This window comes from Colletotrichum phormii (genome assembly GCF_030913505.1).
Source record: "Colletotrichum phormii strain CBS 102054 chromosome Unknown BDP81scaffold_10, whole genome shotgun sequence".
NCBI classification, from domain to species: domain Eukaryota; kingdom Fungi; phylum Ascomycota; class Sordariomycetes; order Glomerellales; family Glomerellaceae; genus Colletotrichum; species Colletotrichum phormii.
Window position 1 is genome coordinate 1,127,299 of NW_026851452.1, and position 24,254 is coordinate 1,151,552.

A 24,254-nucleotide genomic window follows, 5' to 3' on the forward strand; every position below is an offset into this window, starting at 1 on the left:
ACCTTACATACCCTTACGGCCTGTTGCCCATCTCCCTATACCCTGCTTGCTTCCCTAGTCGCGTACCTTGGCTTTGGCGTCTTCCGGGAGCCGAAAAGCCTCCACCTCCACTCTCCAAACCTCTGCCGTGCGCAAATCGAGAAAAACAAAAGTTGCCTTCAACCATGCTGACCTCTTGGCTTTCCAACCCACCAGCTAGCAATCGCTCAAGCGTCGACGAGGCCAGGGGTGCTGCCGAAGATGACGACACCACTGTGGTCGAGGCCGATCAGGGCAACGGTGAGTGAAGCCTTTGCGAGATCCGTTGCGCCCGCATTTGGCTGCTCGCGGGATGCTTCACGCGCACTCGGCTAACATGGGGTCCAGTGCTCGGCCACATCATTTCCCAGCTTCGCCCTGGAGCTGATCTGAGTCGCGTTGTTTTGCCGACCTTCATTCTGGAGCCTCGTAGTATGCTCGAGAGAATTACAAAGTCAGTAATCTCCGGGAAAGACGCGGGATCTGGGGCCTCCTTCGCTGACTATGTGTGTTTGTCGTAGCTTCATGTGCCACCCCGAAATGCTCCTCCCTATACCCGAGATCGACGACCCAGTACTACGATTCGTTTCCGTTGTCAAGTTCTACTTGAGTGGATGGCATATTAAACCACCGTCAGTCCTTCCGAGCTACCCGTATAAGTCGTACACATTGCTGACATTTACCCAGAGGAGTGAAGAAGCCCCTGAACCCGATCCTCGGCGAGGTTTTCTCCTGCTACTGGGATTTGCCCGATAACACGAGGGCATACTACATCTCCGAGCAAACGTCGCATCACCCTCCCAAGTCCAGCTACTTCTACATGGTCCCCGAGCACAACATTCGCGTTGATGGCACACTCAAGCCCAGGAGCAAGTTCCTCGGAAACTCGGCGGCGAGCTTGATGGAGGGTACAGCGGTCTTGTCCTTCCTTAATAGGGGCAAGGACAAGACCAAGGGCGAGCGATAGTATGTTGGGCTTGGAAGCTACTTAGGATAGGAATACGCTAACCACGAGACCAGCATCTTGACGCAGCCAAACATGTACGCCCGAGGCATTCTCTTTGGAAAGATGAAGTATGAACTTGGAGATCACAGCTTTGTCCGGTGCCCAGAACTCGACTTGGTCGCCGACATTGAGTTCAAGGTGAAGGGCTGGGTCAGCGGTACCTATAATGCGATTGGCGGCTCAATCAAGCACGAAAGCACAGGCGAAGTTCTCTACGAACTGTCAGGCTTTTGGAACGATGAGATGTTTGTCAAAGATGTCAAGGTAGGCTCGGCATGCTGCTGCAGTTATGACGCGTCGCTAACAGCCTCAGACTGGTCATAAGGAGATGTTCTTCAACGCCAGACGATCGAAGCCCAGCAGTCCCCTGGTGCGGCCTATCGAAGAGCAGGATGAGCGCGAGTCCCCGAAGCTTTGGGCACCGACAGCTCAGGCTGTGAAGGATCGCAACCATGAGCTTGCGACGGAGGAGAAGACCAAGGTTGAAGATAGACAACGTGAGGAACGTGAGACCAGAGCTCGCGAGGGCGTTGAATGGAAGCCTAGGCTTTTCAGGGCCGTTCAGGGCGGCCCGGGTGGGCCTGAAGAAGGCGAGGAAGAGTTGGAGTGGATCATCAACGCTCACATGTTAGTATTTACAATTTTTACGTTGACCAAAACATGCTGACGCAAAGTAGCGACCACACGAGCCCAGAGAAGCAGACCGAACAGATCTTGGCCATATACCCTATTCTTCCGGGGCAGAAGCCTTTTACGGCAAACGCCATTCCTCCCCATCAGCCCTCGGCAACAACAGAGGCCCCGGCCCCGACCCCAGTTCCGGTCGCTCAGCAGCATGATGGAGGGAATGATCTGATCGATTTCAGCGACGCGTCAGCTATCACCCCGACGGCCCCAACTGCGACTGCGCCTGCGGTTCAACCACCAAGCGGTACTCCTCCGGCCGCTCAGGAGGCGCGGAGTGGATCCAAAGACATTGAAGGTATACTCAACAGCACCGGAACGCAGGCAAAGGAGGGACCTTTGATGGACTTTACGGACATGAAGAAGAGCGTGCCGCCGCTTAAGAGAGCCGATGAGAGCAACGACAGCTTCCATGACGCTTTGGAGTAGGTTAGAGCCAAGCTAATCTAGGACGCACGTCCCTCTGGTTCTTCTCCCACCCATCCATCTGGCAACCCCTTTGTGTCAAACATCACTTTCATTCACCATGGGAGGCGGACCTCTGGCTAGAGAGGGAGGAAGAGGGGAGAAGGGGGCCGGTCGGGGGGGGTAACAAATTATAAATATTTTGCATTGGCGAACATTCGGGGAAGGGGGTTGGTAGAAAAGGGATAACTCTGTAGATATGTATAGCATTGCTTACTGCTCAGTAATAACGGCATTCAACTGCGGAAGTTTTGGACATGAGTCACTGTCAGTATCGAGGCAAATATCGAGGCAAAGGTTGATAATGACGACGACGACGATACAGGGGTTGTAGTGGCTCTTCGATTTGGAAGCACTACCTATTCTCACATGCTTTGTTACATGATGCTCTGACCTTTCAAGAGTTTCTCCCATAGAACCCCAACCCATCCTGGAAACGCCATAAACGCCGCTCTCACCCTTCTTTTTTGGTTCGTCTTCCAATCCCCCCGTTGAGACGGGTACGGGGGGTGGGTATCAAATTCTCAATTTCTGGGGGTTCGCCTTCCACTCTCTCTCCCTTCCTCAACCTTCTGCTGATTAGATTTGTCGTGATGTGACACGGGACGTCAATACCCGGCGCTCCAGCCTGAGATGTCGCCAGACAGTCTGTTCTGACCGAATGAGAAAAGGCAACAGAGCTCCACTCCCGGGTCCATCACTTTTCGTATCCCTTTGACGTGGCCCTTTCCCCCACAAACGACGACCACAAGCTTTCGAACAATGCGTAGCCGACAGACAGCTCGATCCATCTTTCTTCACCCAAGCTCCCTTTCTCTCTCTCTAGTACCGACGACGCGTGGGTTCGGGGGTAGGCGAGCGCGATGGGCTCCTCTCGTCGCGGCCGCGGTCCTTGAGCCACTTCTTGGTGCTGAGGGTGAGGTCGCGGTCGAGGTCCTCGGACGGGTTCTTGCGGTGGATGAAATTGCAGAAGCCGCCGCGGACGCAGCCCTCGCCCGAGTTGAGGCGGCAGCAGGCCTCGCGGAAGTCGGTGACGGGGGAGAGCTCGCAGTATATAGGGCGGGCGGCGTACCACCGCGAGTTGAGGTCGTCGCAGGCCTTTTGGGCAGAGTCTTCGTATTTAAAGCGGGCGTAGACGTTTCCTATAAGGTCTTGTTTTTTCTTTTGTGTTAGTAATTTGATCTCTCTCTCTCAACAATCTCAATGAGGAAAAAACAAGGAGAAGACGCACGATCATTGTTATTGTCACACACGACGAGCTCCTCGAGCTCGCCGTACTTGCAGAGCTCGCACCAGATGTCCTCGTAAAAGGCGTCAAAGTGGTTCTGCAGCTGGGACGGGTTCATGCGGTTTTTGGGGTCGTAGGCCGGGTTCTGGTAGAGGTTGGGCATGAGGATGGTCTGCGAGTAGCTGGGCTTGACGTGTTTTCTCGAGCAGCGGTCGCCATGGCGGCAGGCGCCGATTTTGAAGTAGAAGGAGCAGTTGACCTTGTCGAGCTCTGTGCCGAAGATGGAGGCGAGGAAGTTGGCCATGTTTGCGGTTTTCTATTCGCGAGGGTTTCGAAATCTAGGCGTTATCGTCTGTTTTGATGATCGGAGTGCTCGATTGATCGTCGGGAGGGGGACAAAGTGCGATTGTCTCTTTGGCGGCCGCGTTTGTTGGATGGAGCTGTGGAAACGGGCTTTGCTTGCGTCGCGACAAATACGACGGACCAGAGGTTGGAATTTCTAGCAGCCTCGCGAGCGCCACGACGATTAGTAATGTTGAGGCTGAAGCTCTGTCTGTGGCGGGGATCTGTGGCTAGAAACATGTGGCTCAAGCAGTGGTGGGTTCCAGGTGGTTCTTGCTTCTGGAACCCCACTGATTGATTTCAGGGACTGGAATAAACAGAGTACGTACCGGCGTTGCGAGCCGATGGTCTAGAACGTTTTTTCTACAATTGTTGTTTCTCCTTGTTGTTGTGGAATCCAAACATTCCCAAGGTCAGCCTTACAACGGCTTTTTCTCATTCCAAGTCTAGACATTGGCCGCGATCGATGGTAGATTTCGATGTCCTTTTCATCTAGAACGACCATGGAAGCTTAATAACACGCAAAACGCCTTGTTTGAATCCATTGCAACGCTGGCTGTCGTAACTTGCTTCTCGAGCTACTCGTTTGAAACACTGGGTTCTCCTCAACCCAATGAAGCCGACTGAAGGATCGTCAGATTGGTCTAATGGAATGATATGGAGTGAGGACCGGCTTCCAGATTTGTTTGTGCGTCTGCCCAACTGAATGATGTTCTGCCCACCGCAACTGAAGGTTCACTCATCCGATGATGATGACTTGTCGACAGAAGTCAAAACTCCGAGTTGAACAGTCAAACCTCAGGGTCACGAGACCACACCCCGATGGAGAATCAACAAACACGCGCTTCGCTGAGTGATTTCATTAAGGTTCATTCCGAGAGATGATGAAAATATACACGGTCTCCGGTGGGAAGGCATGGTGAAACCAGTCGTTGGACGCGCTATCTCACTTGCCGACCAGTCGCCGCAGTCCCGCCGTCCCAGACTCCCAGTCACCAACTCTCGGACTCGAAGCCAAGCAAATCCCCCCCAAAATCCACTAAAACACCCCCGAGAAGAGAGGTGGAGCAAAGAACACCAGGCCGTGCTGTGCCATTGGTGCAACACCGGCCAACTGGTGTGAAAGTGAACCCCCAAACGGCCCAAAATCAGTTGGAGGCTTGCTGGGATCCTCCCCGTTGTCGCTGCATCTGTGCTTTCCCACCTCCTGCAGGACATGCGCAAACTTCCCGCCCGTGCGCATCTAACGCGGGCCAAAGTCAACACATCTGGTCTGTTGCTTCGACAGCCCTCGCGCACACTCTCCCCTCTACCGTCCCCTTCTCTCCCCTTTTTAGTGTGTACGAATAATTTACACCACCCTCACAGTCCTTCCTTGACCCTTCTGTGTACACTATTTTCCCCTTGTCGACGGAACATCCTAAAAATCTTTTTTTATACCCACGATCGACGCCATTCCCTCCGTCCACATTTGCGAAGGATCTTCAGAGAAGCTTCTGCCCGTGTTCCATCTTGCTTGACACGGACCCTCTTCCGCCCATCCTCGAGATCTTCCGTCCGACACCCTTTGCCTTATATACCCCGAACCGAGCGCTCTCTCTCTTTCTCAGCAGTGGGCCATGACTACGACGGACGCGACTCTGTCTTCCATCTGCTGACGACCTTCTGCTCGACACCCGGTCACAGCGCCGACACTCTTTCTTCCCGACCCGACCCTGTACATACCTTCTCGACGCAGCTACCATGGATCAGGCCGATATCCCCGCGCTTCTGTCGCGCCTCGCGAGCGACGAGGACGCCGCCAGGAAAATGGCCGTCTTCAAGCTGCAATCCTCCATAAACGATCCTGCCTTCGCCGACGTCTTCATATCCTCGGGAGGACTAGTCATACTACGACGCCTGATTATGAGTGCGGGAGGAAATACGTTGGCGTACTCGCTGCAGAGTCTGACGCGCCTTTTGGAGGTCGACATGGGCTGGGAGATATTCGAGGGATCAGCGTCAGGGGATCTCGTGGAGCGCATTGTCGAATTGATCGTTACGAACCCTCTTGTCAACATTTTGCGCGGTGCCATGTCGATCCTGGTCGCCCTCGTCGGCCACACACAGTCGTCCCGCCCGACGACCCCTCGCACCCCAGGTTCCTTTGGTTTCAGAGCCCTGAAGCCCGCCGTCGCAGTCTACCCGCAGTTCTTTGAGCTTGTTATCGCCCAGCTCCAGTCCGCCGACCACGCGCTGTGCGCCAATGCCCTCATGCTTATCAATGCCATGATCCGCGACGCTGTATCCAGTGACACCAGTATCACAAAAGCGAACAGCCCTGCAATGGAGGAGTGGTCAAAGTTCATCAAGCGCTTGCAAGATCTCGGTCTCATCAAGGCCGTGTACAACCTGATGCAGAGCTCGTCACTACAGGATCTCGCGCATCCTCTGCTTGAGTTCCAGTCCTTGACCAAGGTTCTGCTGAGAAAGTGGCGGGAGGTGAGGGTTGATCTCGAGCGGCCCGAGCACAGACGGGGACTGAAGGGACTTCACCTTGCCAGCAACCCGGAGAAGCAAGTCAATGGCATTCACCGATTGGACGAGCTCAACGAACTTGGGAAGAAGGGAAGCCGGCGTCATAACCCTGAGAAATGGAGGAGACTGGGCTTCGAAACTGAAAGTCCCACGCAGGAGTTCGAGGTCCCCGGCTTCCTGGGCATGATGGACTTGACAGACTACGTGCGGAAGAACGAGGACAGCTTCCAGAAGATGCTGCTGGAGCAATCCACGAAACCAAGGAACGAAAGGTGCCCAGTCGCCAGGGCAAGTCTCGCGGTCACGATGATCCTGTACGATCATTTCGAGGTGGAGAAGTCGGATGTTGAGGACATTAAGGGTTACCAAGGCTTGGACGGTATTAAAAACAACGAAAAGCTATTCCGTCCGCTCCTCCTCCAGTGGTCGCGTCTTCACACCGCCGGGCTGCAAGCTTTCTTCCGCGTGTGGAAGTCCACTGCCGCAGAGCACCTAGATTTCGAAAAGGTGGCAGAGCTAGTCCGAATCCTCATCGAGCAAGTTGTCGGCCAGGCAAGCCGGACCAAGGATGTGCTGGAGGTCGAGGAGGAGCTGTTGGAGTACGACTGCACCAGACTGCGAGAGCTCCAGATGGAGCTTCTAGAACTGTCGTTCGAGGATCAGTGGGGTCAGCATCTGTATCAAGTCCGAGAGGAGTTGAGGCAAGAGGCACTTCAGTTTGTCAAAGAGCAACGGATTCGATGTCTGCTCCAGGGATCTTGGTTTTCCAAGCCGCTACCACGCCGAGACACCAACCCGAGAGACGAGAACCTGAAGCGTCGCCTGTACACGCCGCGACCATGGCGCTTCGCTAAGCTCTCGCACAACCGCCGGTACCTACACTACGCCGACTTTGAGGTACAGACAGCACAAGATCCGGGTCTTGACATTTTGACGGAGAAGGTCGACCTCAGCACCATCAGCTCAGTCGTGTCCAACGTGTCAGCCTCCAACGAGGAAAGCCGCAGCGCGACTAGTAGTTCGACGCTCAAGAACAACGTGACGGTCAAATCGACAACCAAGATCACCATCTTCAGCTACGCCAATCCTGCCGAAGCTGCCAACGGCGGCGATGCCAAGGAGCAGGCCATCCTGACTCTCAACCCGGTCACGCACAGCCTGGCGTCGGAGTGGCTCGACGGTCTGCTGATGCTGCTCAACCAGGCCCCCATCACGGCCGAGACGAATAAGCTCGTGAATCTCGTGAGCGACTTTGGGCTCAAGATCAGGCTGCTCAACGTCAGGATCGAGGCTGCGTACACCGGGCCACCACCAGGTGCAGGAGTGATACCCAGCAGGGACGGTCTCGACGAAGACTACTTCTACGACGTGTGAGATTTTGTGCGATTGGAGGAGTTGGGACATGGGATGGGAAAGCGTCCGATTTCCTTTGTGATGCTTTTGTTTTGTGGTTTACATATACCCGCGTTCTTCTCCCGGCTCTACACCGGACCAGAGATGTAACGAATGGAGCCAAGACAGGGGGGAAACCTCTTTACCAGTTTTAATTTTTCCCCTGGCTTGGCTGCCTACAATGAAGCATAGCGAGCGGTCTAGTTGCGTCGTTAGGTAATCATGGGAAAGGCTTGGATTTGGTAGGCAACTTTTCTGAGAGCGCTACATAAATGATGTGCAGGTTTGGTGGGTGTGTTTATAGCTGTGCTGGCAGGGCTCCTTCTCTCTTTTTTCTGTCTGTCTCTCTTCATGTATGATCATGCCATCCAAAGCCGGGTCTTGACGACTTTGCTCGAGTATATTTCAATACCAAATTCCATAACTCATGAGTATGAATGAACCAGGACAGATGGTGAGTGTGTGCTCGTTGCACCTACTTCCCAACTCCAGCCATTTGAGGGGTTGGCTTTTAACCTTTACAAGACATGGTGTTTGTAGATAGGCCTTGCACAGATCTTACGATGGTAGATGTTTCATGGCGTAGTCAAAACCCCGGCATTTGCATCAAGACATTTTTACACTAACCTACATAAATCAACTTTGAAGACGTCCTTATAATCAATGCTGTAAGTCCATGTACGACACCCGAATTGTTTAGCCTACTCCTCTTGCTGCCCGCACTGGGTATCCCAAGATCGTCTTGGGCTATTCTCCTGTAATCTCTGCGGTGTAATATATAATCAAGGAAGTGGTGCTCGTCAGGTAAGCCCAGATATCCAGTGTGAAATCTGTACCTTCATTTGCGTATGAAACACGGGTCCAAACTATTTACTCTACGATCTCTCCAGTTTCGTCGTGTTCCGACTCTTCCATCCCGCGGCCCTCTCAAACCCATTCTTATGAAAATAAAAGTCCTCAAGCGCTTGTTTGGCCTCTTCGCTGCTCGTCACCACAAACGGACCATGCTGCACAACAGGCTGGTCTAGTGGTTCTCCCGCAACCAGAAGAATCCGCGCGGCCGAGATAGCCGTGTCTGGAACGCTCATCCGCACCACGTCTCCCTCTATCCCAAACACAACAGCCTGGAACTGCCGTGCCTCTTTACGGTCGTCCTCGGTGGAGGAGCTGACTTGCGTAGATCCTTCGACAACGTACGCCATCGCGTTCCAGCCCTGGGGAATCTGCTGCGAGATCTCGCCGCCCGGTTGAATTTGGATGTCGAGATACCATATCGGCGTATACGTCAGGTCCCTAACGCTATCGACCCCTCCAGAGACACCCGAGATGACTGTCACAGTAACCCGTCCGTCATCAAGTTGCGCAACAGGAATCTCTTTCGCCTTGAGATCGCGATACCTCGGCTCGCACATCTTCAAATACCGCGGCAGATCAACCCACAACTGTAATCCCGCCCCGCTACTGCCGTCCTCGGCGGGGATCGGTTGCCCAGAATGCATGATCTCTCTGCCGGCCGTCATGAACTGTAAGTCATCGGCGTGCAGAATCCCGCGGTGTCCCGCAAAGTCCTCGTGCTCTACGGACCCCTCGAGAATGTAGGAGACGGTCTCCTGGCCTCGGTGGGGGTGGTCGGGAAACCCTTGGCCAGTGGCGCCGTTCATGTGGTCGAGCATGAGGAAGGGGGGACGGGGTGCGGAGGTGGTTGCTGCCGATGGAGCGGCGGACGCGGGCGCCTGCGCCTTCGGATTGCTCTGAGGCGGTGAAGATTTTTTGTATTGTTCGGAGGGTCGACATGGTTTGTAAGTGGATGGTTGCCAATGTTGTAGGTGTTAGGGTGCTGATTAAAAAGAAGGTGATTTAAAACACACGGCTGTAGTGTCAGTTGTAAGAATGAATTATTTATTGAGTCTCTCGGCTTGAGTCTTCTTGGGACAGGCGAACGATACTTGTATGCGAACTTCTCACGATGATGCGCCATTGTAAATGTCGTATAAGTACTCCCCTAAGCCAATGTAGTTTGACAAACCCCACCCAGCTCATCGATTTGATCCATCTCACCTAACGCTTATGAATGCTTACAACATGCGCTCTGCATGCTATGTATCTTCACTAAGGTAATAGCTGATCACGAAGCTATGAACTTTGTCGCTGATGAGATTGAGCCTGCAGTATCCGTACGGACGGATATGGACAACGGACATTTAGGGACTGCCGGAAGGGGTCCCGCGCGGGATCTCCAGGCTAGTAGTGTGCGAGAGTGGGGCGGGGCGGCAAGGTGAATACTTAGAAACTGGGGTTCAAGAGCTCCAGCCGCGCGGGACGATGAGCTTCTTAAAGAACTCCTTGTCCATCAGCTTTCTACGCACAGCTAGTACAGATATAAATGCACAACATCTCTTCGTTTCTGATCAGCTTTGTTGTGAGTCTTTTGCAGTAACAAGGTTGAGATTGGTCGGTTGTAAGATGGTCGCCGGCGGTGGCCAGGCTCGCAGGACGCAGGGCGCAGGGCGCATGGCTGGCAGTGACATGCAGTCAATGTAGTCGAACTGGTTTCATTTTTGCCTGCTTTTAAATGATGATTCAATAAACGTGCCGTCGGCCTTGCGTTCTCAGGTATATCATACGGATAGGTACAGATAGTTCATCGTATCCGTAGGGCTGGAGAAGCTCCCCCGTCCCATCCACCCCCGGTCCCAGATAATGGCCCCCAATATCCACCCCTGCTTGGTCTGCTTTCTCAGCCCCCCTCAATATTGGAGCTTCAGCCGCGGGGCAGCTTCCCAAACCAACACTCAAACCCCCCTCCAGATTTGCCAAATATCAATAAACTACGACTTGAAATTGCGAAAGCTTCAGCCTATTGAGAGGTGAACAACGACAAAAGTAAACTCGACATTTCAAAGTCCATTGATCACAAACGAAGTAAAAAAAATTAAAAAAATTCGAGGTTGGCCGGTACCTGCCCCAGCATGACATCACCTTCCCGAAGCACCTACCGCCCCTGGAACTAAAGCTTCCCCGACAACCACGGACCAACGTCCTTTCTCCCTCCGGACAAAACGCACATGGTCCGCCGCCTCCCGTGGACGCATCCACACCTTAAAGTCGGCCACGCCGAAAGCGAAAGCGAAAGCAAAAGCAAACCACGGACGCGGGCTACCTTTACAGCCCTCGCAACCGCAACCACTCCCATCAGGAACACCATTGACGACACCGGAACCCGCGATATCAGCAGCTACTTCACAAAGACGACGAAAATGGTCTACCGTACCCCGCGCAGCGGCGGCGGTGGCGGTGGCAGCAGCAGAACGACGACACCCAAAACACCCAACGCCGGCGGCGGCAGGACATCGTCCCCCTCGCCCCCTCCCTCGCAAAAGAAGCGTCTCGACGGTCTGTTCCTCGAGGGGAACTGGTACTGCAACTGCCAGCCGCGCCAATCTGCCAAATTCCTACAAGTCAGCAAGAAGACGGCCAACAGGGGCCGGTGGTTCTACACGTGCGAGAAGAGGCGCGGCGGGTGCAATTTCTTCCTATGGGCTGAGGACGCGGAGAATAGGGCCGGGGCGGCGACCATGACGTTGCCGCCCATGCCGCAGGATGGTGCCGCTGCTGGTAATGCTGCCACGCCTCGGGGAACGACTGCTCAGACTCAGAGTCTGACGCCGGGTACGGCTTCCACCATCAAGCCTGCTATGAAAACAGCTCCTTCAGTGGCAATGGAGCCGCCTCCGTCGCCTACGGCGCAACGAAGCGCCGCGAAGCAAAAGTTCATGGATACATATTTCAAGAACCGACCTGTCCAGGTACCCGAGGAAGAACCAAACGATCTAATGGTCACAGACGAGGAAGCCGAGCTCACCACCCCCGCGCAGAGAAAGAGGAAAAGAGTCCTCTTTGACTTTGACTCTGACGACGGCGAGGGGCAGCAGCAGGGAGCTGGTGCCGATGAATACGGCCTAGACGACGTCTCCTCGGACGAGGAGAGGGCCATGACGGAGGCTATGGAACGCAGTGCCAAGAAGCTTCGCAATGATGGTGGCGGTCCGCCTTCCACCCCGGCGGCGCAGCGTACGATCCAGGACAGCGCGCTGCCTACGCCGCAGACCGTCAGCCGAACCCTCTTCCCCGACGCGAAGCGCCGCAAAGTCGACGAGGGTGTCGGTGAGATCTCACCCGGCAACGTATCCTTCTCGACGAGCACGTCGTCAGCAACACTCGGACGCTCATCAGCGGCAGCGGGGACGGCCCTGGCCTCCTCGCCGCCGACATCGACTCCCCAAGAAGAGCAACTCGACCCCACGGAAGAAGTCATGGCCCTACTCTGGGACCAGCAAAAAGGCGGCGGCGGCGTAGACGACGCCACCGCGCGCGCCGTCAAAGCCGTGCTGGGCCGGTTCGCGATGAAGGCGAAAGGCCTGGCGCGGGGCCGGGACACGGTGCGGACGGCGCTCAAGGCCAAGGACGAGAAGATTGCCGAGCTGCAGGAGCGGGTTGCGAGTCTCGAGGCCAGGGCGAGGACGCAGAGGGAGCAGATTGCGGATTTTAAGGCTGGTATGATGGACTTGTACTCGAAGCACTGAAGTCCTCGATGCCAGAATCGGTTTTTTTTTTCTTCTTCTTTGTGATACTATTTTGTGTTTTGGTTGTTACTTGGAAAAAAGATGTTTCTAAGGAGGGCAAAGAGGAAGGGGACGGACTCGATTTGGACTCGGATACAGTGAGCAAGCCGGCCAGCCAGCCAGCCACTTCATGAAATGCGGGCTCCCATGGTCTTATGTTGGATGAAGAAGGTATTTTGATGGATGGAGTTTGGAATTGAGGATACCCCCCGCACGCACGCCCTTATGTTATGGTCTATGGTAGTGAGTAGATAGCAAATATGAAGAAGATTGTTTTCTTCCTCACTACATCTCACCCCTTTTTTGTGACGAAGGCGCCCATTCGTGAACATTGGTCTTGTACTTGAATACCCAACCTACCATGTGGGACACCGTTGGTATCAGACACATCATGAGCCTCTTTGTCCGAGTACAACACTTATCTTCAAAGTGCTAGCTAAATAAAGTTACATGTGTTGGTGTCATTGCTTCTGCGTATGCTGAGTTGCCACGCGATTCTTATCGTCACTTCCCAAGGATCAGCCGACGGTAGAGAGGGAAGAAAGACAGAGAGCGTCTAGCAATATGAGAGCCAGAAAAAATATCACAGATAAATGTGTGATGTAAATCTTTTAACGAGTTCAAAGTAATTCAGGTATTGTAGACATGAAAACCATAAAACGCCAGAGTTTATGGGGCTTGATGCCCTCAAATGTGCTAAACCCATGGAAACCTTTCCCAACCCACCCATGTATTTGTGAACCCAAGTTACGAGCCAGGGGATATCATGCTTTCTCTAAAAGCTTACTGGGCAAGAACCTCGCGCAACATGACAAGGAAGTTTTCCTTGAGCTTGTGAACCTCGGACACGGGCGGCTTGGCCGGCTCGCCGGCGCTCCGACGGAGCCTATCGCGTCTCTTGGCCCGGCGACGGCGCTCGGCCTCGATAGGGTCGAGCTCGTCTTCCTCCTCGGCCTCGTCTTCGTCTTCGTCGTCGTCTTCATCATACGCCATGTCCTCCAAGTCCATCTTGTCAAGACCAAAGTCGGAAGAAGAGAAGCCAGTGGGGACCAGGTCGGGGCCTCCGTTGCCTTCAGCCGCCATCTTTTGTCGTGTCTTGTCGTGGTGCCACTTCTTCCTGGCTTCTTGCCACGAGATGAGTTGGTTAACCTCATCGATGACCTTGGCCTTATCAATGGCACCAGAGCTAACACCTCCCTCGAAGAGCGCATTGACATTCAAAGTGCCATTCTTGGGGCCCTTTCTCAGGAACTCCAAAATGTCCTCGATCCAGCCCATCAGCTGGTCAAACAAGCCGTTGTCATGGGTGTGGACCTCGTGCACAAACTTGTAAAAGTTGTGCTCGTGTCTCTGGCAGAGATCAATGAAGGCCTGCACGGTCTGATTCGGGTCTGCCGATGCGTCCTGCTCCTGGCATTTCTCAACAACCTACGTCGCGTGTTAGTGCTGTTACTATGGCGTCTCGCTAGATTACTTACCTGAATCATGTCGTCAATGAACACAGCAAAGTCAGTGACACTGCTGTAAACGTTTGCCGACTTGTAGACCCGAACCAAGGGTTCGTAGAAAATGCTGAAGAGGTCTCTGAACAGCTGAAGTGTGACCGGCTGCTCCACCAACTGCAGCATCATGGCCTTGTCGTGCTGTCTTGTGCAAAGCTTCAGGTACTGCTTGAGGTACGAGAACAGCTGAGCACCCTGCTTGAGTTCCTCGTCGATGTTCTCAACGGCGTTGTTGAAAGCAACATAGGCGTTGTAGAGTCGGCCAATCTGTTCCGAGGTAAGACCGGGCTCAAGGTAATCCGAGCGGAGGATCACGACAATCAAGTCGATATCCTCAGCAGCCGCCTCCTCCCTGATGGCAAATTTGATGTGCTCCTCGGCCTCGGTGTACATCTTGAGCTTGCCAGTGAAGGCCGCATCGCCGATCTTAGCGCCGAGCGTGTCGATAGACTTTTGGAAGCTCTTGATGCCGTCGTTGAGAGTCAAAGAGAAGATGCGTTGGAGGAGCGAACGGGTGCCGAAAGGCTGCGCCAGGAACACGTCCAAGACACCGGACATGACAGCAGCTGGGTTCGCAATTCTGATAACGTTCTTGATGACGGTGTAAGGAATGAGCGAGTGGATCCTCTTGGCTTGGGCGAAAAGCTCGGGAGAGTTGTCTTCAGCGAGGAACAGATGGTAGATCGTGGCTGCGACCTCTATCCGAAGCCACTCGGCAAACTTTCGGTACTGAATGCTCAGGTCCTGGATAGTCTCCTTTTCCTTGATCTCCTTGAACAGTGACGTAAGACCGTTGCGCTCGACAATCTCTTGACGGAACCTGAACACTGTTAGTACTTGGTAGGGGGAATACAGATGGCAGGATTACGCACTCCTCCATATAGATGTCGAGCTCGGCAGCGCGTTTCCTTGCTACCTCGTAAAACTTCTTCTGCTCTTCCACACGCATGGCATCGACTGCCTTTCTCCGCTCAATGTCGTCAATGTCGGCGTCCGTCGGCGTGATCTGGTCCCTAGTGAGGAACTCCTCCATGGCCTTGGTTTGCGCAATCTGGGGGTTCGAGAGCAATGTGCGGATGAATGCTCTGAGAGACACACGCTGGCTCTCACGCCACAGCGTCACCTGTTCGTTCTTCTTTCCTCCGAGGAATGGCAGGGGGCTCTTGGGCCTACTGTCCGTTGACACACGCGGTGAGTTGCGGCCCGAAGTGGTAGAGCTGGCACGTTTGTGGCCTACACTGGTTAACATCCGCCGCACAGCACGAGAATGAGGAGTACTCACCTAGCACCGACAACTTGGAATGGGGTTCCTTTTCGTGAGGAGGAAGACCAGTCATCATGGTCGAAACAGAAGACACCGAGGAGGCAGAAGAATCCGGGCTTCCACCTCCGGCCAGAGAAGAGAACAGACCAGTAGTCGTCGTATCCGACTTGTTCTTCTTCGGCAGAGTGGGCAGAACCTTGCCCGGCAATTCGAGGCGTAGTCTCTTATGTAACCTGGCGAAATCGCTATATCTTCTACCGATGAAGAACTCGAGCTCACCCTTTCGGTGGATGCGCATGATGAACTCCTAAACTCGGAGTTAGTGTCTGCTCTGCTCGCCCAGATAGAACCAGAAAGTGAAGTCAGCTTACAGCGTGCTTGTGAGACCGGATGGTCTTCCTCTCGGACGTGATTCGAACGGCAGCAATGTTCACATCCCAGCCATTGATATAGTTGCCTTCCGGCAACGCATGCATGACGCCCGTGTCGATGGCATTGCTGTCGACAACTTCAATCTCGGAAAAGCGTATCCTTTCCTCAAAGCCGGAGGAAGTCTTGCAGCCGGACACCATCATCAGCTCAACGAGCTTCTGACATTTTATAGCCAACTTGCGCCGCTTAGTCTCTTCGAGTCTGTCTTCGGAGGATGAGATGTTCTTCGTAGCAAAAGATTCTAGGAACTGTAGTTGGGGTGGTGGAACGAGTCAGCGAAGCTAGTCCGGAGGAAGTGGGCGTTTTGTAATGGCGCGGGGGAAGCCTTTTGCACTTACTACTTGGAGCTTGTCTTGCCAAAACTCCTTCTCCCTGGCCTTGTCGAGGAAAGGGAAATCGCGAACATGGTGTACAAAGATGTAGCGCAGGATGGGGAGCTCTGAGTCGAGGGGGGAGACCTCTCCAACGTCGGATTTGAAGGGGGCGCCGAATCGCTTGAGGGCCGTGGGGGAGTTGAGCTCCGAGATTTCGTACTTGACTTGCTCGGAAACGAGCTCGCGCTTGAGGTCTGGCAGGAGGATGTTAGCATATTTTCCCTCTTCTTGTATCATGTCGGAAATGACGGGCGGGCTTACAATGCTCTTGCTTTCCCGTCAGGGACTGGCCCGGCGGGGGAATAGACATGTTGCTCTTTGAACGAAGGGGAAGCTCAGTCCTTGTGACCGGGGCCTGGGCCGGGTCTACAGCAGCGCCATTCTGCGGTTGTTCTTGGGATGTCGAAGCCATCAGCGTAGTTGCTTTCTTGTTTCGTGTTGTTTGAACCGTTCTCGGGGCTGGCAAGGTCTGTAGGAATGCCCTCGTTGTTTGGTGCCAAGATCGTGGGAGAGAGAAGAGAAAGGTGTTGCGGATTTGCGGAAGTAAGAAAGGGTCGAAAGGGTCGAGAGAAGGTGGGCAAGCTGACTGGCGTCAGAGCAACAGCTGGGGACCCGCGACGTAATAATCAATTTACGGACGGTACAGCGGTACGGGGGGGGGGGGCTAGGTGACTGAGGTGGTGACTGGGTACTTGGGGGCTGGCAGGGTAAGTACCTTGGGCTGGGCACGAGCCGGGTCTCAATAGTGTAGGTAGGGCGCGCGGCAGATCCCAATGGGTACCTAGGAGTGCTAGGTAAGTTATGGTCGCAGGGCAGGGAGCGGGCCCAGATCGCAGTGGGGGCGCAGGCGGTAGGTAGGCGGTAGGGTTGCTGTACGTAACGCGCGTATGGCGGGGTAGTTACAGGCGCTGCCCACTATGGTACTGCGGTGCAGCTCTCGCAGCAGTGAATACCTAGGTAGACGGAGATACTTGGTCTGGTACTAGACAACCTGAGGTGAATGTACCTTGCCCGCCAAAAGTCAATGCTGTCAGGTGCTCGTCGCGAGGCCCTGTTGGGTTCGAGGAAGGGGAGCCCGGTTGAAGCCTTTTTTTTAGTCCCAGCCCCAAACCGCCTAAACTTTTCTTCACTCGTTACCCTCGCCGTCTTTGGTGTCTGGTATTATCAATCTCATGGGCCCAGAGCCCTCCTTTTCTTGGTCTTGCCTCAGATGCTTCCCCTCCTTGACCCTTCTAGATGTTAATAGCTCTTGCCAACAACTGGAAGCTGGGTGGCATCAAGGGTATGGCGGGAGCTCGGCAGGTTACGTAGCGCCTAACAGGTTGGATGAGACGAGACGGAATGAGCTTAGAGCTCGGTGTAGCTAAGCTAAGATCTGATTGGGCGTTGAAGGGGGAGCGCGTAGGTGTGTGCAGTGCGTCAGGTCAGCTGTGAGGCGAAGGAGGATGGATGGGAGGGGAGGGGATAGATCGGGATGTTTTTTTAATTCTTTCTCATGTCGCGAGTCGCCTCAAAAAGGCTCAAGCCCGGCCGGGACGGACGTTGGATATCCTTAGCACGGAGAGACGGCACGCAAGCGTCGTTTGGCGGGGTGAGGGAAAACAGTAAAACTTGACAAAAGCAGATAAAACGAGGCAGGGGTCGTTTCTAAAAAAGCAAGGAACCATCTTCCGTAACACGCGGAAGTACCTCCAAAAAAAAATCACAGTCCCCAATCCTCGTTTACTTGTGCGCCCAACTTTGTGTAAACTCTGTGAACAGACAGACAGACTTCAGTTCAGAGTTCAGGGTCCTGTTGCCGGTGCCTGACAGCGATGCGAAGCAAAGCCGAAGTGACGCGAAGTTTGGAGACGCGAGATTTGGAGGTGCGAATAAGAACGAACGAAGACGAAGAAGAAGCTCACAGCACGGCAGGGATCAATCCGTTCCATGTTGCTGTCACTGCGCAGCAACCTGAGGTGTACTTTTCGAAAAAGACAAGACTTTCCGCTCCCGCATGCCTTCCATGTTAGTCACCGCTGGCGCTGGGTGGAAGTCCGGGATGAATAGGGAACTGTCCGGTCCCGCCCACCTTGTATCTCCGGGCTTGCTGATAGGTAGGTATTCTTCGCTGACGATCTGCTGCGCCTGAACTGTGTGCTGCGTCGAATTATTCCCAATTGTTTCTCTCCGAGGCCCAAACAGCCCAGCCACACCGCAGCGGGCCAAGCCACCCTTGCGCAATACCTTAAAACATCTCAAGACCACGACTCGAGAGCAGAGACACCAGAATGACGCCGAGAATCGTGGCGGTGACTATGACATGTTGTGGAGGCAATACTACTGTATTGGATCTGATGATGATGATGGGAAAAGCTGAGCGCTGGCTGGGCTGGATATCTGGGCAAGGTGTAGGTGGGGCAGCTCCGAGATGTGAAGGAGCTGCCTCACGTGACCCACCTGCACCTGCCACACATGTCTCTCCATGTTGTCGAAAATTGGCCATGGGATGCATGACGTCGTGGGGCAGCACACCTGCATGGCCTTAACGGATACCTTCCCTCTTCTCATCCACCCCAGCGATGCGGAGCCGAGTGCCGAGACCAGACACAAGAGACACCATACACAACGGTAGAAACGGACGCAACGCCCACTGAGCTTCTTCACCAAGCTGCGCAGCCGCCATTTCCTCGACACGCCTCACACACACTTCAGCCACAAACAGCTCTTCAACTTTCCTGGTCCATCATCTTATCTCAACTCTGGGCAACCACCACGCGTCCACTCTTGGCCGTGCCTTTGCTTGCCATTTCCTTGTCTAAACCAACGTCACGATTCACACGCAATGCACTGGACCCGCAAAGCAAGCAAGTAATAATACAGAATATAGTCATCAGGTTGCAGAAGGCGAACGAACATGACTTGCAGAAGTTGCACCTCGCAGCACATCATTCGTTGAAACGAACAAACGCCTTGCCCCTCCCCCAAGTCAACAAGTCATGAGCAACTACCTAGTAGGTAACCCCACCAGAGAACACATTTGTTGTCAACTCAGTCATCAGCCTCGAAGCTGTGCAAAAGAGCCAAGGCCGCAGACGCGCAATCATTGTCGCCATCAGCTTCCTCGGTGCTTGGCTCCGGACGAGACCGAATCGCCTTATGGGCAATCGACGTCTAGCGCCGCCCACCTCACCACGTACCTTACGTATCCGCTACGACAAATGGTACGGAGACTCTTCGTGAGATTCTACGGCCCTTTTTTAGGTGACTTTTTGTTCCCATCTATACCCGCAGTATCCACTCGCTGGGAGACCACAAACGTTGCCGTGGCCGTGCTTGTCTCTTGATGCACAATAATCGCCAACTACGGATAGCCCGTGGCTCGGTTCGCCAAAAGACGGGAGTTGGTTCTGTTTCCCTATCTGTTTCCCACCCGCGCCAAACTCTTTTGGCGCCGTAATACGACGGAAGCATGGAATGTTTGGACGGGCTTCTGGAACCCGCGGCCTGCGGACACCCGCCCGGACGATCTTCCTTAGTGTGACGAACTACCAAATTTCCAAATTAGCTTTACTTTTCCCACGCTGCCATGCTGCGAGGAAATAGGTAGACCGGCACAGCAGTAGAACACCAGAAGACAGAGACAAACATAAAAAGTCCGTTTCCATATGCACCCAACCCTTGCGTCCACCCGGCTACGGTGCCGGGAAGCCCAGGAGTTCAAGGACGCTGTATCCGTAGACGCACGGGTGTGGGGCTCCCACCGTCGGGATTCGGAGCCGGGGGGCGCCCATTCGGTGATCGTCCAGGCCCTAAACAACATGCATAATTTCTCATTTAAGCAATCACCTCGGCAAGCCCGATTTCGTACGGCTGCCGGCGGGCGGGATGTCACATCGCTTCGGGACATCGCCGGCCTGTGGTTTCTCTTCTAACAACTACCCATCTGATGACGGCAGATTGTCTTTTGCGATTTGATAATTTGAATGACTGGTGACTGCTTGTGAATTTGTAGGGTCACACTTTTCGTCTTACGTATTTACGTTTCTTGAGGCGAAAGGGTATTCGTACGAATTTGTCATGGTTGTTGTAAGAGTACTCGTGTCGTACTCACTAATAACCCCGGGCATCTAGGTGGTACAGTACAGTCATGGGCTCACTCATTAGATAGATGAAGCCAATGTATGGCTAATGCGAGCAAAGCGGTGAGACTCAGGCGAAAAGTGCCTATTGAACGACGTGCAAGTTCATATCAACTCAATGGTACCAGGAAAATCCCCGGTATATCGGTATATCATCATTGAATAGTTACACCTTCAAAATCTCACCGTGTATCACGCCTTATGAAGATTTTCCATGACGGAATACAACTGAGCCTTTGTTTTGAACTTGCCTATGAGCATATGACATGTATTACCGACCGTGGCAGGCCCCTCAACAAGATCGCCAGTCTCCTTGTAAGGAATGAATAGAAGTTGACGCTGGCCATGTTGTCTACTTAAACGTCAGCCTTTCACACACTTTCGGGAGACGAGCTACTCTATTGCATGTTCAAAAATAAGGCACACATCAAAGCTCTCCTTCCATTAGGATCTCAGTCGGCTGCTCGTCTCATTCGGTATTGATCACTTTATATATGCCAAAATGAGTTGCCATAAGACAATTTACACTAAGCCCCGATTCTCTGATATAATCGATGGAGAAGCTACCCTGAAGAAATATCCCTTTGTGTGTTCTTGCAAGTGATCAGTCGCAACTACTGCACCAGGCATCTCCTAATCCGATGGTGACAGAATAAACGAATAATTTACCTACAGACCATACACAGCCAGCGACTGTGTGGCTCCTTCCTAACAAGGCATTGTTGTTTTCACCGCCTGGTTTCTTCTCTGAAGGGCGATCCCTTTCATCGAGCCACTGAATGAATCAAGTCATAAACGTACGGTCTCCCTGGGAACGCCAATCTGGTGACGTCCAGAGACTGACATCCGTCGAGTCTAGTGTGAGCACTTCAACTACACGTCAAGTTCCCTGACTGCCATATATCCTTCATCTTTCCATAGTTATAATACCTGTATTTGCATCGTATGAGGTCAGCTATGAGTTAAACAGAAGTCGTTGGCAAAGGTGGATCATAAATAAGTAATCGATCATCCATCGCATTCTGTCATGATCACATACAGGGGTAATCGTATGTCTAGTATTTCGGCAGGGAAAAACATCCTGCCCTCAACAGCGTCAAGGATAAAGCTCAAAGAGGGACTTATAGAGGCGGGCCGCCCCTCGTATGCTCGCCGAGTTCACTGAAGAACCGTCTTGTCGGGGTGAGACCCCCTGATTGCAGGCAGGCAGGCAAGATGAAGTACATCTCAATCACAAACGGAGAAGAATATGTCTAGGCACAATACATCATGTCCACGTGCGTGAGAACCCTTTCTGTCACTCTGCTAAAGAGTTGTTCTCTTCATGCTTGAAATAATTCAGGAGGAGCTCGCATGTCACTCCGTCAGACAACATCATAACATCTATGCGATGCTGACTAGAGACAGTTGAAGAAAGGGGCTGTGCCGCTGTTGGTTCTTGGTCCGGCTTCTCATGTTTCTTGGCTGATGTTAGAGCATCACTCCATGACCGGACTTAAGAAACTGCCAAAGGCAAATCTAGGTTCACTAAAAACATCGCTTTTCAATACTTTCTTTCACAGAGGCGATGTAAAGCCGTACTAGTCAGTGTATCAATGTTGATAGATAGGAAGTGTTTGGGTTAAGATGTACCTTGAGCTTCTAATATACCCCGAGATGGCAAGTGAACGAGGCGGGATAGTGTCGACACGCTCTTCTGTCAAGGAGCCCCCCTGCCGCCCATGTTTCTCACTGCTCTGGATTATAGTCCCATACCCCTGAGTTCTGATGACTTCCGAGTGAGAAGTAGCAGCAGTGAACTGTGCTACACAGAAGAAAGAATCCCAAGATGAATCAAGACTGACTGATGCCGAATGTGCAATTGGGCACTCAGAATCCGCTCTACCATAAGGCCCCTAGGTAGCACAACGAGACTTGATCGACTGAGAACCATCGCTCTCCTGTGCCAGAGGGTGTCTTACGAAGTCGAGAAGGACCTGATGTTTAAAGAAGAATGCAGCTACAGCCACGGTGAAGGGTCATCGCCCTTTGACTCAAATTCTGTAGCTAACGAGGATGGCTTAAACCACAGTCATATCCTCACGGAGTCATTTTTACGAGGGTTTGCCTAGAAGCTCCAGCAACGGAATAGGGGTAAGTTGTATACTATGCCTAACCAACCTGCTGTCAGACTCGAGATAGTCGTCATCTTGCGAATGAATGGTATGTAGTGTAATCAATCAATCTAATACTGCCTCTGTTGTGTGGGTATCAATATTAATATGCAGTAACCGCAATGCCCAAATCCCTTTTCAAACACAGCATATTTCACACGTCAACCTCTCAAAGCTCTTCAGAGCTCATCAAACACCCTCAACCGATCCTCTTCCTCCTCCCTACCCCTCCTATCCTCCCACAAAGGCGACAACTTCGGCGCCTCCTTCTCGCCAGACGACACCCCCTCCACGCTCCGATTCGGCCCCCTCTCAAGCCCTTTCAGCGCCCTCCCAGCAGCGCCCTCGAGATCCGCGGGCCCACCAAGATACTGCGCGCCGACAAACAGCAAGAGCAGCACCGCAAACACAACCGACGTGACGATCCACACGGCCCGCAGCCTCTTGCGCGTCTTCTCCTGCCACTCCCGATCAGCCCTCTCCCAGCCCTCGATCCGCCGCCTAACAAGGTCGACGCGCCCGCTCAACCCCTCGATCCGCGTGCGCCCGGACTCGATCCGGCCCTGTAGTTGTTTGATGCGCGACTCCTGCTCGCCGAATTGCCCAAAGGTGTCGAGCTGGCCCGCCACGTCCCGCGCCATCTCGTCGGCCTCGGAGACGAACTCGCCCGTCATCTGCCGCGAGGCCACCGTCAGCTCGCGGATCGCCGAGATTGTGTTTTGCAGCATGCTCTTCTTCTCGAGGACCGAGTAGTACGTCTCGTCTAGTCGTCGGGTCGTCGCTGTTGAGAACCCGCTGAGCTCGACGAGGGAGTTCTTCAAGCCCCTATATGTAACACACGATCAGTCAGTTTTCAAGCTCCCTATCAAACCATCACGGAGACATAGAGAAAGAGAAAAGCGTACGCAACCCTGTTCGCAGTCCTGCCCTTCTCCTCCACCAACGCAGCCGCATTATTCACCTTCCTCAACCTCCTCGAAGGCGGCGTAACAGCAGCAGCAGCAGGGTTCTCTCCGCCCCCAATCATCGGCCCAACAAGCGCGCTCGTCCTCCGACTCGAATCTGGACTCCTGCTGGGCGTAACATACTCCGACCTCGTCATGTCCAGCGAGCTCCGCCCACCCAGACCAACACCAGCAGCACCGCCGGGCGCCCTCTCGTCCAAAAGCAGGAGCCTATCCTTATCTTTCCGGCTCTGCGCGTTCAGGTGCAGCGCGTGCTGCGTCGGGTGGTGGTGGTGACTGTGCCGGTGCCGATGCATCCTGAGCGGCGGCGAGAACTCGGTGATGGAGCGCGTGATCTGGTGCCGCGGTCGTCGCGCGGGGAGGAGAGCGGCGGCGGCGGCGGTGGCCGTGGCGGTCGTGGCAGCAGTTGCGGGAGGGGCAGCCGAAGCAGCAGCGGTAGCGGTAGCAGTGACGGGCGCCAAGATCGGGACCGAAGCTCTCTTATCGTTGGTCCTGCTCTTGCTGTTGCTTCTGCCGTGACGTTGATGTACCGATAGTTGCTGTTGTTGCTGTTGCTGGCCGTGATTTTTGGAAAAGTTGGCGACAGCGGCTGCCGTCATCAACGTCGAGGCCGATGCCGACGGCAGCTCGAAGCCGTGGGCACTGTCGCCGTTGGCAGACATGGTTTCACCCTGTGCTTTTTTGTCCTGTTTCCACTACACCCCCTTTCAAGAAACTGGATGGAGAGAGAGAGAGGCGCTTCAGCCACGGCTCCGCCGCCCGCGCTCAAAGCAAAGCCGCACACGCCCAGCGAGTATGCTTGCTGCCGCCCGCTGAAAGGGCGCAGATAAAACCCCCCGAGCCAGACGATTTCTTTGGTTGGGACGGCCTAGGTAGTTAGACTTTCTGGCCTACGCCTGGAACGGTCAATGCTTTGGGGGGGGCAAAGAGATTCACTGGGTGTTGGTGTGTGGCTGTTTCCTTGCAGAAGGGGAGGCCGCAGTGTGGAAGATCGGGAAAAAAGGTGGAGGTGGAGTGTGCACGGAGATTCCCAGAATCCCAGTGAAAGCTGGTTTGTTGGTGCTGCCATTCTGCACACCTCTCTACAGGGCCAATGACGCACTTTCACATGCGCCTCTTGGGGTCCTTCCCCGTTGTCATGAAACGTCGTCTGAACAAGAACCACCAGC

At 53.8% G+C, this 24,254-nt stretch overlaps 7 protein-coding genes across 7 annotated transcripts; 3 read left to right on the forward strand and 4 right to left on the reverse strand.

The window, feature by feature from the left end:
- Window positions 1–164: 164 nt before the first annotated feature.
- BDP81DRAFT_461171 (oxysterol-binding protein) lies at window positions 165–2,137 on the forward strand (the record flags this gene model as incomplete). Its single annotated transcript, XM_060593741.1, has 7 exons — window positions 165–279; window positions 367–472; window positions 540–650; window positions 706–984; window positions 1,039–1,288; window positions 1,338–1,651; window positions 1,702–2,137. The coding sequence occupies 7 exons, from the start codon at window positions 165–167 to the stop codon at window positions 2,135–2,137; spliced, it is 1,611 nt and encodes a 536-aa protein (XP_060445353.1).
- An 858-nt stretch (window positions 2,138–2,995) lies between these two features.
- BDP81DRAFT_319987 (uncharacterized protein) lies at window positions 2,996–3,705 on the reverse strand (the record flags this gene model as incomplete). Its single annotated transcript, XM_060584487.1, has 2 exons — window positions 2,996–3,324; window positions 3,405–3,705. The coding sequence occupies 2 exons, from the start codon at window positions 3,703–3,705 to the stop codon at window positions 2,996–2,998; spliced, it is 630 nt and encodes a 209-aa protein (XP_060445354.1).
- A 1,781-nt stretch (window positions 3,706–5,486) lies between these two features.
- BDP81DRAFT_461173 (ELMO/CED-12 family protein) lies at window positions 5,487–7,634 on the forward strand (the record flags this gene model as incomplete). Its single annotated transcript, XM_060593742.1, has 1 exon — window positions 5,487–7,634. One exon carries the CDS (start codon window positions 5,487–5,489, stop codon window positions 7,632–7,634), a length of 2,148 nt encoding a protein of 715 aa, XP_060445355.1.
- An 841-nt stretch (window positions 7,635–8,475) lies between these two features.
- BDP81DRAFT_488704 (RmlC-like cupin domain-containing protein) lies at window positions 8,476–9,784 on the reverse strand. Its single transcript, XM_060595243.1, has one exon. It carries the CDS (start codon window positions 9,323–9,325, stop codon window positions 8,528–8,530), a length of 798 nt encoding a protein of 265 aa, XP_060445356.1. The 5' UTR covers window positions 9,326–9,784; the 3' UTR covers window positions 8,476–8,527.
- Window positions 9,785–10,510: 726 nt separating this feature from the next.
- Window positions 10,511–12,543, forward strand: BDP81DRAFT_428241 (uncharacterized protein). The gene has a single exon (XM_060590409.1). It carries the CDS (start codon window positions 10,718–10,720, stop codon window positions 12,233–12,235), a length of 1,518 nt encoding a protein of 505 aa, XP_060445357.1. The 5' UTR covers window positions 10,511–10,717; the 3' UTR covers window positions 12,236–12,543.
- Window positions 12,544–12,572: 29 nt separating this feature from the next.
- Window positions 12,573–16,258, reverse strand: BDP81DRAFT_488708 (PX domain-containing protein; the record flags this gene model as incomplete). The annotated part of the gene is made up of 7 exons (XM_060595244.1): window positions 12,573–13,702; window positions 13,753–14,596; window positions 14,649–15,014; window positions 15,070–15,347; window positions 15,412–15,720; window positions 15,811–16,040; window positions 16,108–16,258. 7 exons carry the CDS (start codon window positions 16,256–16,258, stop codon window positions 13,058–13,060), a joined length of 2,823 nt encoding a protein of 940 aa, XP_060445358.1. The 3' UTR covers window positions 12,573–13,057.
- A 6,041-nt stretch (window positions 16,259–22,299) lies between these two features.
- On the reverse strand, window positions 22,300–23,747 carry BDP81DRAFT_394407 (uncharacterized protein; the record flags this gene model as incomplete). Its single annotated transcript, XM_060587954.1, has 2 exons — window positions 22,300–22,945; window positions 23,026–23,747. The coding sequence occupies 2 exons, from the start codon at window positions 23,745–23,747 to the stop codon at window positions 22,300–22,302; spliced, it is 1,368 nt and encodes a 455-aa protein (XP_060445359.1).
- Between the last annotated feature and the right edge of the window lie 507 nt (window positions 23,748–24,254).